The sequence below is a fragment of the Notamacropus eugenii genome, chromosome 1 (genome assembly GCF_028372415.1).
Source record: "Notamacropus eugenii isolate mMacEug1 chromosome 1, mMacEug1.pri_v2, whole genome shotgun sequence".
NCBI classification, from domain to species: Eukaryota; Metazoa; Chordata; class Mammalia; order Diprotodontia; family Macropodidae; genus Notamacropus; species Notamacropus eugenii.
The window spans coordinates 712,413,678-712,427,259 of record NC_092872.1 but is presented as its reverse complement, the minus strand read 5'-3'; the positions used below and the strand labels follow the sequence as shown (position 1 = coordinate 712,427,259).

General features: G+C 40.1%; 1 protein-coding gene across 1 annotated transcript; it reads left to right on the top strand.

Annotated features, from left to right (window-relative positions):
* The first annotated feature begins 300 nt into the window (after positions 1–300).
* Positions 301–13,306, top strand: LOC140521467 (carbohydrate sulfotransferase 4-like). Its single transcript, XM_072636513.1, has 2 exons — positions 301–405; positions 8,846–13,306. Exon 2 carries the CDS (start codon positions 8,869–8,871, stop codon positions 10,015–10,017), a length of 1,149 nt encoding a protein of 382 aa, XP_072492614.1. The 5' UTR covers positions 301–405; positions 8,846–8,868; the 3' UTR covers positions 10,018–13,306.
* The last annotated feature ends 276 nt before the right edge of the window (positions 13,307–13,582 follow it).

Below are 13,582 nucleotides of genomic sequence, written 5' to 3'. Positions count from 1 at the left end.
CCATTCCTGAGGCAGTCAACAAGCTCCTGCCCCAGGAGGAGTCCACATTCCAGTCACGCTGCTTCCTCCTTCTTTGCTCCTCCCTGCCCAGTAGGAGAGAAGCTTCCGTGCTGGAAACATCCCCAGGGCTCCAGTCACTCTTCTCACATCGCTTGGTCTGTGATTCTCAGAGCTGTCCCTAGCACCGCTCCCTGAACGGCACTGCCATCCCTCCCACACTAGTCTTGGAAGGTGGGGTCATTTCTTGGCTGCAAGAAGATACTAAAACTGCTCCCAGAAAAGAGGCTTACTCAGAACAGTTATGCAAAATGTAGTGGGAGACTGGAAGCTGGAGGAGATCCCAAAGCAACGGAAAAAGGCTGCCAGGACTGCCAAGCAGAGGAAGGAGCCAGAGAGGGGAAGAGGGTAAGAACACAGCTCCTCTGTGTGCATCTCCTGCAGGGCAGCCAGTTCTCCTGGGCAGTTAAAGCTCCCCTTGTGTCTAGTGGCAGGGAGCTGGGCGTGGGGCAGGCTGATTGAATTTAGGAAGCTATTTCTAAACTTAACAAGAAGAGATCTGGGGACCATAGAGTAATAGCATTTGAAAGCTGGCAGGGATGCTGTAGAGATGAGGAAACTGAGACCAGGAGAAAGGAAGAGGCTTGGCCAAAGTCAGAGTGGGAGAAATTGTCAGGGTCTACTCTTGGAGTTACCATGAGCCTCACTTTCCTTTTCTGTAAAATGTGAACTCTAAGATCCTAAAGTCCTGTGATTCTAAGTTCTAAGTCCTTGGGCTTCTTCATATGTCAATCACCAATTAAGAATAATTTTACATTTGTAAAACAGAATGGTATCTATCCTGTGAAAATGAAATGAGATGTGTCTAAAAGGGTCATACAAATGTCAGGGATTGCTCTATGGAGTTCCATAATGTAGGTGCTTCTCTCTTTTATAGGTTCCCAGGAACTGTCATAGTGACCCAAGTCTACAAAGATAAACATCTCTGTCCCTTCTCCCAATCACTGCAATAGTGTGATGATCAAATTCTAATATTTTACTTCTTCCTAACAAGGTTGCTTCCTTCTGTACCTCTCTTGCTGAATTTCTGGGTTTAATGGCAATCCCACTGGAAAATTCAGTAGTTCCGGCAATAATGTTAGCTGAAGTGACTCTGTGGGACCTGGGATCTAAAATTTTTAAGTTCATTCTAAGTTTCCTGTAGAATTTCCCATTCATTTTAAAATTCAATTTAATTTTAAATTCCATAGTCGTAACTAATTTTCATTTTCAAGGACCAACATGGGCTAGTGAAATTGATAAATAATAGCTAAACAAACCAAAATATAAAGAGCTATACAAATTCAAAAATGAAAAGTACATATTTTGTTGAGTTGTTTCAATTGTGTCCGACTTTCTGTGACCCCTTTTGGGGTTTTCTTGGCAAAGACATTAGAGTAGTTTGCCATTTCCTTCTCCACTTCATTCTACAGATGAGGAAACGGAGGCAAACAAGGATAAGTGACTTGTCTAGGGTCACACAGCTAGTACATGTCTCAGGCCAGATTTATACTCAGGAAGATGAGTCATCCTAAAGTATATATTACAATACTATAAAATACTGTACTGAAGCATTATGATATATAGATAGGACTCAGAGACAGGAAGGCCTGGGTTAAAATTCTGCCTCAAACACTTACTGACTAGCTATGTGACTCCAGACAAGTCACTTAATACCTCTTAGCCTCAGTTTCCCCATCTATAAAATGTGAACTAATAGCATCTACCTCACAGGGTAGAATGAAATATAATACAATGTGAAGGATTTTTCTAAAATCAATGTGCTATATAAATATCAGTGGACATCTCTTTTTTCTTCCCATAGGCGAAAAATAATCACTTCTGGCCTAGAAGATCAGGGAAGTGTTTTTGGAAGAAATAGACCTTAACAGTAGTTAAATGTTCCTTTTTGGGGATGGGAGAAGGAGGGATGATGGTAAGGAGAGCATCCCAGATATATGGAATGGTATAAACAAAGGGAAGGAAGTAGCAAAGTCTGTTCATATTCAGATAATGGCTAATAGTTGCATTTAAGAGAAGTCTTGAAAGAAAATGTTGGAAAGGTAGTTGAAGTCAAATTATGAAGCACCTTGAATTCCAGGCCAAGGTGTACAGCCTTCATTCAGTTAGCAAGGCGAGCCATTGCTAGTTATTTACCAGGTTAGGCTAGCTTGAATTAGAGGCATAGTCTGTGGTTCCATAGTAGAATTTCTCTTGTTATAAAGCTACCTGATTCATACAGAGATCCCACCATTACCTCTGACCTTGTGGGCACCCTGTTTAAAGCATCAGTCAGAAGTAATACTTCTAGGCAACAGCAGAGATTTTAGAAGAAGGTAAGTTAGAGTTTCCTAGGGACAGTTGTCTCTTTCTGTACATCATAGCAGCAACAGCACAACAAGTTGTTCACATCTTGTGTTATCTTACCTTATAGTTTCTTGTCCTTTATATGTTTATTTCACCAAAAGATCTGTTGGTCATTGGTTTGGGAGTTCCTTCAATGAAGAGAAACACCACCCATAACACACCTGTCCATCTTGTATAACTCCTGTCCAAGTCCTCCCTAATGCAGTAGATAGAGCTGCAGGACTGCAGTCAGGAAGACTCATCTTCCTGAGTTCATATCCAGCCTCAGACACACTTGCTAGCTATGTGACCCTGGGCAAGTCGCTTCACCCTGGTTGCCTTACTTGCCCCATTTGTAAAATGAGATGGAGAAGGAAGTAGCAAACTATACAAGTGTCTTTGCCATGAGAACCTCAAATGGGGTCACAAAGAATCAGACATAACTGAAATGACTCAACAGCAATTGATGTTTATTATCCAAAGGATAATAAATAATAATAAATAATCTGAACAGGATTATTTCTGTCCTTACATCTTTCAAGGAGTCCTTAATTATCTTAATAAATGGGTGAAAAACAACTCATCAATTTTAACACTTTGTGGGGCAGTGTTTTGTGTTCTCCCAACTCCCTTTTTTGGGGGGGTGTTGACAAATGAAAAGCACGAAGGGATCTTATATTCTCTGCATCTTTCAGCCAATTATGAGGCCTATTGTTGAGCAGTGTTTGCAAAAGTTTGCTAAAATCCCTTACTAAAAATCTTCATTTTGTGTTGTGGTCAATTCAAGTGTAGATGATCCTCATAAAGATTTTATTTAAATGAGAGAGGAGGCATTTAAGTTGCTAGTTATTAATGTTCTCTCAATCACATTTTCTGTGTATTAAGATTTTTTTTATCAAGCCCCCCCCCATCTTTTGTGTCTTTACCTCCTTCACAATATTGATCCCTCAGTACCCTTGCAATTGAATTTCCTCTAACATAGATCTCCTCTCTATATGTACTTGGTCTAATACAACCATTTCCCCATCTTTGTTCTCCTTGTTCTAACTTTCTCTTTTTTTAATCTTTGTCTCATCATTTGTCTCTTCCATAAGCACTCCAGATTTCTGTCTCTGACTTTAGGGTCCAAAGGTAGCAATTCCACTATCCTTGATGGAGAAATAGTGTTGGGCATTAAAAAAAATCTTTCGATTTCTCTTCTAGTGGTAGTTCATTTTCATTCTTGAACCCTTGGGATAATTGCTTCAATGCCCACCATGGCTAGTACCCAATAATTCTTTTTTGGAAGATGGTATTTGTGATGTAGATTATACCAAAACCTCACACCTCATAAAGCTGTTGGCTTCTCTCATTTTTCTCCTTAACCATACTCTCTCATATATTTTTCCCATCCTCACTTTTCCCCCAAATTTGCATTGAAGCCGCCATGGATCAGAATGGATATTGACTTGATTTGTGGGAAGGTGTAATGTCAAGCTTTTCATAGAATTTTTCTACTACTTTGTTCTAGCAACCAATGATGGTGCAGAAGCTACAGCTGTTTTCTTTTTGGAAGCACTTATCATCAATACTGCACTATGGGATGATCCAACGTATCTATATGGTGCAACTAGACAGTATGGTGGAAAGATGGGTCCAGAGTCAGAAAGACCTGAATTCAAATTTGGCCTCAGACACTTAGTAGTTGTGTCCCAGGGCAAGTCACTTAATCTCTGTTTACCTCAGTTTCCTCAACTGTAAAATGGGGATAATAATAGTATTTCCCTCCCAGGATTATCGTAAAGATCAAATAATATTTGTAAATGTGTCTGGCACATAATATGTACCATATAAATACTTATTCCCTTCTTTTTCCTTCCCCATAGTGCTTGGCACATAGTAGGTGTTTAACAAATGTTGTTGCCTTTAACGAAAATTGTAGATCCTTTTTTGATATAATGAAGTCATTATAAATTTTTTGTATCCTCTGCTAACTCTTAAGGTCCTTTTGGGTTGGGACTGTACACTTACCTGCATCCACTTCAGTAGCTAGCACATTATCTTGCATATAGTAGGTACTCAATAAATGTTTTCCAAGTTAAATTGACCCTGTAGTTTAGAGATATTAGATAGCTCCTTATTTAGTGGGACTGGTGAATGATATCTAGTGGTGCTTGCTGAGAATTCCACATTAATATCTCCTTTTCTACCTCCCAGATGCAAGGTACCTTGGGAATATTTGCTCAATAATATTAATTCCTATTACCATTTATACAGTAATGTCAACTTCATTAACAGAGTAATATGAATTTTAACTTGTGTAGAGCTTTAAGATTCACATAAAGACATTTTTTACATCAACCCCCTGAGGTCGGTGTTACACAAGTGTTATGTTCTCCGTTTCACACAGAAGATTTAAACCTCAGAGAGGTTAAAGGACTTCTCCACAAATCAATAACTGGTGTCATAAGTGAGATTTTAAACTCGGATCTCTAGACTCCTGGTCCACCATTGCCCCTTAACAGCCCCTCTCTCTCCTCAATCTGTAATTAGAAAGATATTCTTCAGGGTCAAAATTTGCTGACCTATCCAGAAAATGAGATAACCAACTGGTATGTACTAAGTCTCACTGAATGTAAGTAGAATATAGACTATAAACTTCCTTGTTTCTATGTTGACAAAGCACACTAGAGATTTGAAGACAGGGCCCATCTTTTCCCCTCTTAATAACTGTTATGATCTATTCCTTTTTTATTTATTATTACTGAGAGGAAGAATGTTACAATGTAATGTTTTAAATAGCTTTTACTCAGTAGCAGAGTAGAGGACATTGCGTGCAAATACAAGCAGAAAAGCAATTTAATGCACAACCTCTCAAAGGGTAGCAAGAAAGACACCAAATCTACAACTGTGAACTTCACTGTTTGGGATATTTCTTTTTCCTTATTTAAAAAAGGATGCTTTTCTTTTTCTTGGCTACAGTATAGTTTGATAGAAGCTATCGGCTTGGCAGAATATGGCAACATAAAGCTGCTTCCAATACTGTGAATGTAGATGGGTTTGAGGTAGGAAGGTGGCCATGGTTTTCCTCTTGTATAAAGCAATTTTTATTTTCAAAATATCTATACTGCAAATAGACCCCAACGCAAACCCTTCCAAAGAACAAATTTAGCTAACTTTGAATCTCCTCTGGGCCATGAGGGATTATCTTTTTCCTTGTATTTAGCACAGTTAATGCTTTATAAATGCCTATTTTCTTCCTTTCTTCCAAAAAAAGAATTGTTTCTCTAGTTCACACAGCACATGGCAGAAACCAAAGCACCTTCCTACCTTTCTGTATCAATTTGTGTTTCTAAAATCCAAGTAAAAATGTGGACTCTCTCTAAACATATGTAATAAGATGTGTGTGTGGTGGTGGTGGTGAAAGAACCTGTGTTCCATACATATATATATGAATGTATATATGTATATACATATATGTGTGTATTTATCTATCTATCTATCATCTATCTATCTATTACAAAGAACAAGGAACAAGATATACAGGTAGAAGTCTGAGTATAATGTTTTGGATGTCCAGAGATGATTTTTGCACCTCTTCCCCTTCTCCCCACAACTGCCTTATGGCTCCACTCAAAATCCCCCTAGCTTCCCAGGCCACCACTTCCTAGAAGTGCTATACTGTCTCATTTTTAGATTTGTGTCCCTGGTGCCTAGCACCATCCCTGGTATACAGCAGGAACTTAATAAATGCCTTTTCATTTATTTAATTCAATGGAGAACTGAATAGAGTAGAGAAGTAATTGTAGAGCAGTGGGAAAATATTTATTTCTGGCTTTTGTGAAAGACTATTTTCCTGACTTGGTGGTTTTTTAGACACTGACAATCTTTCTAAAGGCAGTCAGGTGGCACAGTGAATAGACTGCTGGGTCTGGAGTCAGGAAGACTCATCTTTCTGAGTTCAAATCTAGTCTCAGGTGCTTAATAGTGGTGTGATCCTGGGCAAGTCACTTAACCCTGTTTGCCTCAATTTCCTCATCTGTCAAATGAGCTGGAGAAGGAAATGCCAAATTGAAGTATCTCTGCCAAGAAAACCCCAAATGTGACTGTGTAGAGTCAGGTACAACTGAAATAACTGACCAATAGGAAAGTCTTTCTAATCTTTCCCTTCCATGCCCCTTCCTCAAACAGCTAGCTGAAGTCTCATGAACTAGGTATTAATTCAATCAGGAACAACCAGAAAGTAGCCTATCTTCCTCACTCCTTACCTCTCCTGCTCTTCCATTGCCGGCTCCTAAATACATCCCTACATTCCCTACACAACTGATTACTTTTATACACACAGACACACACACACACGTACATACTCACACACACACATGCATGCCCGTGCCTTATTCCCTGGTTATTTGACCACCTATGCCCTGTAGCCTTTCTCCTGGCAAGTGAACTAGTCTGAAGTCTTCATGGGAAGCCTCTGCTTAAAAGGTGGCTCCTGTCTACTTACACAGGTTCTTTTGTGGCCACATAGGCCACAGAACTTTTTTCCCTTGGGGCTGATGATGGATGACAGAGAGGCTTAGAGTGAAGCCTAGAACGACTCTCTTGGAACTTGGCTGTGAGAAGATCTCCTCCCATTGAACTTTCGTTGGGAACCAGCATGTTTCTCACAAGCCAGGGACAAGGAAGAGAGATCACTTATCAGTGGAACCTGGTCTTGCTCTGTTGGAGCTAGGGAGTCTGCCTATGGAAAGGAAGCAACCGGGAAGAAATCTTCAGGGTCAGATGTGGTAACTGAGATGAGTCCAAAAACAGTTAGGGAGAGAGTCTCAGGACAGGGAGAATCTGAAGCCAGGGAAAGTCTGTGAGCAAGAATGCCCATGAGTAGAAGCTGGAAAAGAGCAAGACTCAGGGCTAGGCTCTGGGAGGTTAAAGAGGATACTCTTGCTCTGTGGCACTTGTGAGTGAGACAGTCATCTCTGAAGATAATTGCAGATCCCAGTTACTGTCTTTCATAGGTTTATGGCAGTGGGTTATAGGTTAACCTCCTTCTCTCCTTCCTCCTCCATCCCTTCTAGTCCTGTGTCTTGATGGTCTCTGTCCTTTTACGTCCCCCTCCTATCTCCCTTAGGAAAGACTCTTGAATTTTAACAATTTCTTCTGGTCTAGGGTGAGCCCTCCTTATTCTGTCGTTACCAGTGACTTCACACCCTTGAAAAGATTCTCCATGACTTTCTGAACTGGGTTAGATGACAACTTGACCATTTCTGCAGGATGGGAGTGGACAGGGGACTTTCCAAAGGAAGCCTATGAAGAGACTAAACATACATCAGCCTTTTCAGGAGCCAGACCACAACCTCCCATGTCGTACCCAGTCAAATTCTCATGGCTGCCTCATTTTGTGTCCCTGAATTTCCCAGTTATTAGATTTTCCTTTGTCAACTGCTTCCTGTCTACTCTTTTTTTCGTATTGCTGGATTTCTGTTCCCTGACTTTACAGGGATAATTAGACAGTTTCATAAAAAGTTTTGACAGCATAAAAGAAATAAAAGCAGGCATAAATCTGAAAAAAGAAAAATATAAATAAGGCTATGAACAATGAAAAGATTCCTATGAAGTACTCACAAAGCATGGTCAACAGAATGAGAACAGCTTACTCACCACTACCACAATATTTTAACCAAGAGCAAGAAAGGAAATAGGTCTTTACTCATGCAGCAGGATTTGGAAAGAGACAAAAATATACGTACTGCTATTGCTCACACTTTGTGTTAATTTATATAATTCATATTTTTTTCTTCAAAAAAATGCAAACAAGCTGAATTTGAAAACTCTACTTTGAAATTTACACCTACAGCATCTCTAGTTTGATGATTGTTTTCAAAATTCTTAAAAACAAAGAATTGAAGGAAAAATTTGATTTAAAGACAGTAATCATCAAGAAATATCCTTTGGAATTCACAAGTTTCAGAACATTCCAAGAAGAATAATCTCTCTTTTAAAACTAGGCTTGTGGCAGGGAATTCTCTGGTTATGTTTTGGTATTTATGAAGATACCTTACTTCTTTTTGTTTTTTCACAATGTGATAGAAGTAGTAAGGAGATAAAATCTAAAATTATCTTATGACTGGTTAGGTTACAGGAATTACCAAAACATATATATATATATATTTACCATTCCAATTCATGGATCCCTGAAATCTGTCTCCTTAAAGCATTTGAGGCTATATGGACTTCAAGTTAAAAATTCCTGCTCTAAGCGATGAGATCAAAAGAACTGAGCCCCAGGATTTCTTCACATCTTGTAGGAGATAGGAGATGACTGGGGAAGAGGGGAGGTGGTGAAGTAGAACTGTGTTTAACCATTGTTGGACAGAGTGAGCCATTGGTAGCAGGTAGGATAGGGTTGGTTGTATAGAAAGGAGATGTGCCAGCACATGGATGCCGAGCAGTTTCATACAGTTCATTTTTCTTATCCCCACAGGCTGCCTACTTGCTTCACACACAATGTTCTGGATGAAAAAAGCAAGGCTGTTAATACTCCTGGTGCTCCAATCTTTAGTTTTCCTCTTCCTCCTCCAGCAGTTTTACAGCCCCAGTCAATGCCCTGGTCTAGTAGAAAAGTCAAGCCCTGTGCATGTGCTGATCTTGTCCTCTTGGCGCTCAGGCTCCTCCTTTGTGGGCCAGCTCTTCAGCCAGCATCCAGATGTCTTTTACTTGATGGAGCCAGCCTGGCACGTGTGGATGACCCTCTCCCCTGGTGGTGCTGGGCAGTTGCAGATGGCTGTGAGAGACCTGATTCGTTCAGTTTTCCTCTGTGACATGACTGTCTTTGATGCCTATATGGCCCAGGATCTGAGAAAACAGTCTAGCCTCTTCATGTGGGAGACTAGTAGGGCACTGTGTTCCCCACCTGCATGCCATCTCTTTAACAGGGAAGCCATCATCCATTCAGCTGACTGTAAGATTCTATGTGGCAAGCAGCCCTTCAACTTGGTAGAAGAAGCCTGTAAATCCTACAGTCATGTGGTGCTCAAGGAGGTGCGCTTCTTCAACCTGAAGACCCTCCAGCCATTGCTGACTGACCCCTCCCTCAACCTGCGCATTATCCACCTTGTCCGAGACCCTCGGGCTGTGTTCCGATCTCGGCAAAATACAAAAGATCAACTGATGCATGACAGCCATGTTGTCATGGGGAACCAATGGAATAGAATAAAAAATGAAGACCGGCCTTACTACGTGATGAAAGCTATCTGCCAAAGCCAACAGGAGATTTACAATGCAGCACAGTTGTTGCCAGTCTCCCTAAGAGACCGTTACCTGCTAATACGCTATGAGGACTTGGTGCAGGACCCACTGACCCAAACCTCCAAATTGTATGAATTTGCAGGGTTACCCTTCCTGCCTCAGCTCCAAATATGGGTGCATAACATCACACGGGGCAAGGGCATGGGAGGGCATGCCTTCCAAACAAACTCCAGGAATGCCCAAAATGTCTCCCAAGCCTGGCGTTGGTCCTTACCACATGACCAGGTAGTTCAGTTACAGAAAATCTGTAAAGATACCATGAACTTGATGGGCTACCTTCCTGTATTTTCTGAGAAAGACCAGAGAAATTTATCAGAGAAGCTTCTGTCTACTCTTGAGATCCTCTAAAGTTGGGCAACCAAATAAATTGAGTGATGGCCTGGTTTTGTACAATGGCTATGATTAGCTGAATACTTTTGGGTCTAAATATGTTTCTCAATGGGCATACTTGTGAGCATGCTGCTGTATGTGACTATATATGCTTAAATGAAGTTCCACATATATATTTATGTCCAAAATTAGCAAAAATAGCTAAGAAAGCCAAATAGAACCAAAAAATGGACCTGCCTTTCCTTTGTGTTTAATCTTTCCCCCCTCTTCTGTCCCTTCTCAGCTTTTATCTCATAGACTATGGATTAATCCCACAAGCCTGTCAGGCTGTACAGGAAGTCTAATGGGAAGGAAGAGAAACAAGGCTTAGCAAGGCAACCAAGACTAAGACATGCTATGGACATGAATGCAAACATTTATATCCCCATTGCTCAGTCTTCCAGGATATCTAGTCTTTTTTCTTGGATAAAAACACAAATTGGTGCTACATTTCTACCAGGGAGTTGAATAGCCATTACTTAGAGAGAGAAATGCCTTTAAAATAGGAGAAAGTTCTGATTTTCATGGGACCTGGCTTTCCTTTTTAGTTTTCTCCCAGATCAGGGGTATGTAGGTGAACAGATGCATCTGGTGCAGCTGAGATTTTCAAAGTAGGGCCTCCTATTTTATTGTGTTCCCTGGTCTGACTATCCCTTGTTATCTGATTATGACTAGAGATATGGTCTCTTGCTTTCTTCCCCTTCCTCTCTCAATGACTTACCTTTTTGACAGACTGATATTGCTCATGCTGGTTCCATGTTGTTACCTTATCTAAATATATCTACGCATATAGACCACTTCCAAGGATGAGACTGGGCACTCTATGGTTTATTAAATCTAAAATACTGGCTTCTTTCCCCTCTTGAGTCCTTGGTGGAGAATGAATTGGAGAGCTAGCCAATGATACTATACTGTGAGGGAGAATCAGACTTTCCTTGAAAGGATTTTGTGCTGATCTGACCCTTATGTCAGAGTGTTTTAGGGCTAAGAGTGTTTCTACTTGTCTCAGTCTGATCCTGAAGATAAACTCTGTCCCTGTCAGTGTTCTTGATGGCATCTTGGCAACAGCACCAGCCTCCTCTCTGCCCAGCAATAGAACGTCCCTTCAGAAAAATGTGAACACTTTTAAAATAGGTTATAATCATGTTTTATATCAGAAGCTTGCAAAAATCCATTTCTTAAATTTGACTCGATGTCTCATTCATCCAGCAATGGGCTGTGGTGATGGGAACAGTTGTAGCACATTGACATGCTGGCAGCTTCTTCAGAACATGCTTTGACTGGGTTATGTGTGGAGCTAAATGACTCTTTGTCCTGATGTCTTCATCTTGCTTCTTCTTGACAGAGAATTCCAAACCAAATCCAAGAGCAATGTTGTTTCTTCTTTCTTGCCCCTCCCACCTCTGACAAAGCCTCCTCATCTCATTTAACTCTGTCTAGAAGACTCTTTCCCTGTGGACAAGTCTAGTTATGATGATTCTGGGTGAAACAGAGAAAACACAGCACAAGCATAATCATTAAGATCTGCTTTCAAGTGTCTTCCAATGACCCCATTTGGTTATGAGTTCAACTCTTTTCTACCTCTCCTTTTTGCATTGAGAACCCCTTAATTTGCTTCTGGGGGTTACCCAAGATGTTTAGAGTTAAGATGGTGCAAGATGGTGGCCTTTCTAGATAGAATTCCTGGGATTCACATGTATCCCCTGAGGCTAAAGGAATCATTTTATTTAGATGGTGAACCCTACACCTTCATGGAAATCCTTCACAAAGTAGAGATTTTCCCTAGTCAAATCCTCCTTTCTCCTACAACCTCTCCCAACAGAAGGGAAAGTAAACACTCATAGTCATCTGGTTGTTGGGGGGTAAAGCCAAGGACTCTGGAGTTAGTGTCCAGAAACAAGGGCTGAGCTCAAGGTGGCAGTGCCAGCAGGGTGGAGGATGGCAATGAGTCGGAGCCTGGAGAGAAAACAAACTGCCCTTCCCTTGGAAATCTCTGCAGTTGCAAAAATTGTTCCAAAGGCAATAACTTCCTTAGGAACTGACAAGTCTCTATGATACTGGAGAAAATAAGGCTGGCTGTTCATTCTCTCTCTTTTCCTTTTTGCCTCATTTCAAAGTAAATACTCCATTGGAAACCAAGGCAGGAGATATTATGCCTGCAGAAAAGCTTCAAATTCTAACCGGAGCCCTTCCTGATAAGTATCTCAATCCCCTGTATATAAAACCAGTTGCTTCTCATCTGTCAGAGTCCTGTTGAGACATCTAGACATCCACTAGACATCCCCTTAAGGGATACTTTTTCATTTTTCCATGAGATTTCATGTCTAACTTTTTACAAATAATCATAAAATAAAAACAAAAAAGAAAAACTCAAATAAAAAATTATATGATCATGTGAACACTTTTAAAATAGAATGCAAACACATTTTATATCATAACCCTGCCAAAAATTCATTTCTTAAATTTTACCCAATGTCTTGCCTAGCATTGGATTTAGAAACCCATTCAGGTAACTGGTTTCTAGGATGGTGTGATGGGAATAGTTATGGAAGCTTTATACCAAAACCAAATGAGCTTACGCTCAAATGAAATTTGAGGTAAGCTTGTGGAATTTGAAATTCTACTCGTGCCTTTCTAATTGGACTAAGATAACTCTTTTTACCTTCAACCCCTACTGGAGAACTATGTAAATGTCTCCTTTTACGATTGCAAAAGACATAGCTGGAAAAATTGCAGCCACTTTTCTCTCCTTCTCCTATTCCTTTGAACAGAGCCTGAAGGGTTAGGTTTAAATGTGGGTGGAAGTTGACACGGATCTGTAGTTCCCAGATGTAAAAACAAATTAGGGCTTTGGGAATAAGCTATCTGATGTCTCGAGGTAATGATCAGTTATAGGACTAGTGATAGTTGTCTTTAAGGTGAGTATCTGCCCAGAGTCTGCCCTAAAAATATCCAACAAGTTTTTTGGAAAAATGGTTATGGTTTCCATAAGAATGCCTTTATCTGCAATTGTTACCCTGTGTCCATAGAGGTAACATATCATCATGGCTGCCCCTTGATTCCATGATGAGAATTACTAGACTGATTATTTCTTTTAGAAATTCTTATTAAACATTTTGATCTTTGTGAATATTTATTGAGATAGGCACAGGTTTGACTGCAGAATGTTATGATACAAAAACCTGTTATTATGTATTTGTAATATGTCTCAATATAATGCCTGTATGATATATTCATTTTCTCTCCAGTTGTAATAAAAGCTAACTTGATTAAATTATGCTATCAGTCCTGTATTAAACTCCTTTCACAGGTAAAATTCAAAATGAAATTGACTGACTTGTTCAAAATTAAAACTCTAAGAGTCTTTTGTTTGAGATCCTTACTGATATATGCCTTTAAACTCTACTGTTACAACACCAGTAACTCCACTATAAACTGTGTTTACGTGGTGGCTACTGGGCTTCCACTTCCTCTCCTTTCACTTTCCTTTTGATGCTCTGCAATCTAGCTTCCAACCTCTTTACTCCATTGAAACTGCTGTCAC

Excerpts from the sequence above, each read along its gene's own strand:
- LOC140521467 (XM_072636513.1), top strand. The coding sequence starts at position 8,869 with ATGTTCTGGATGAAAAAAGCAAGGCTGTTAATACTCCTGGTGCTCCAA.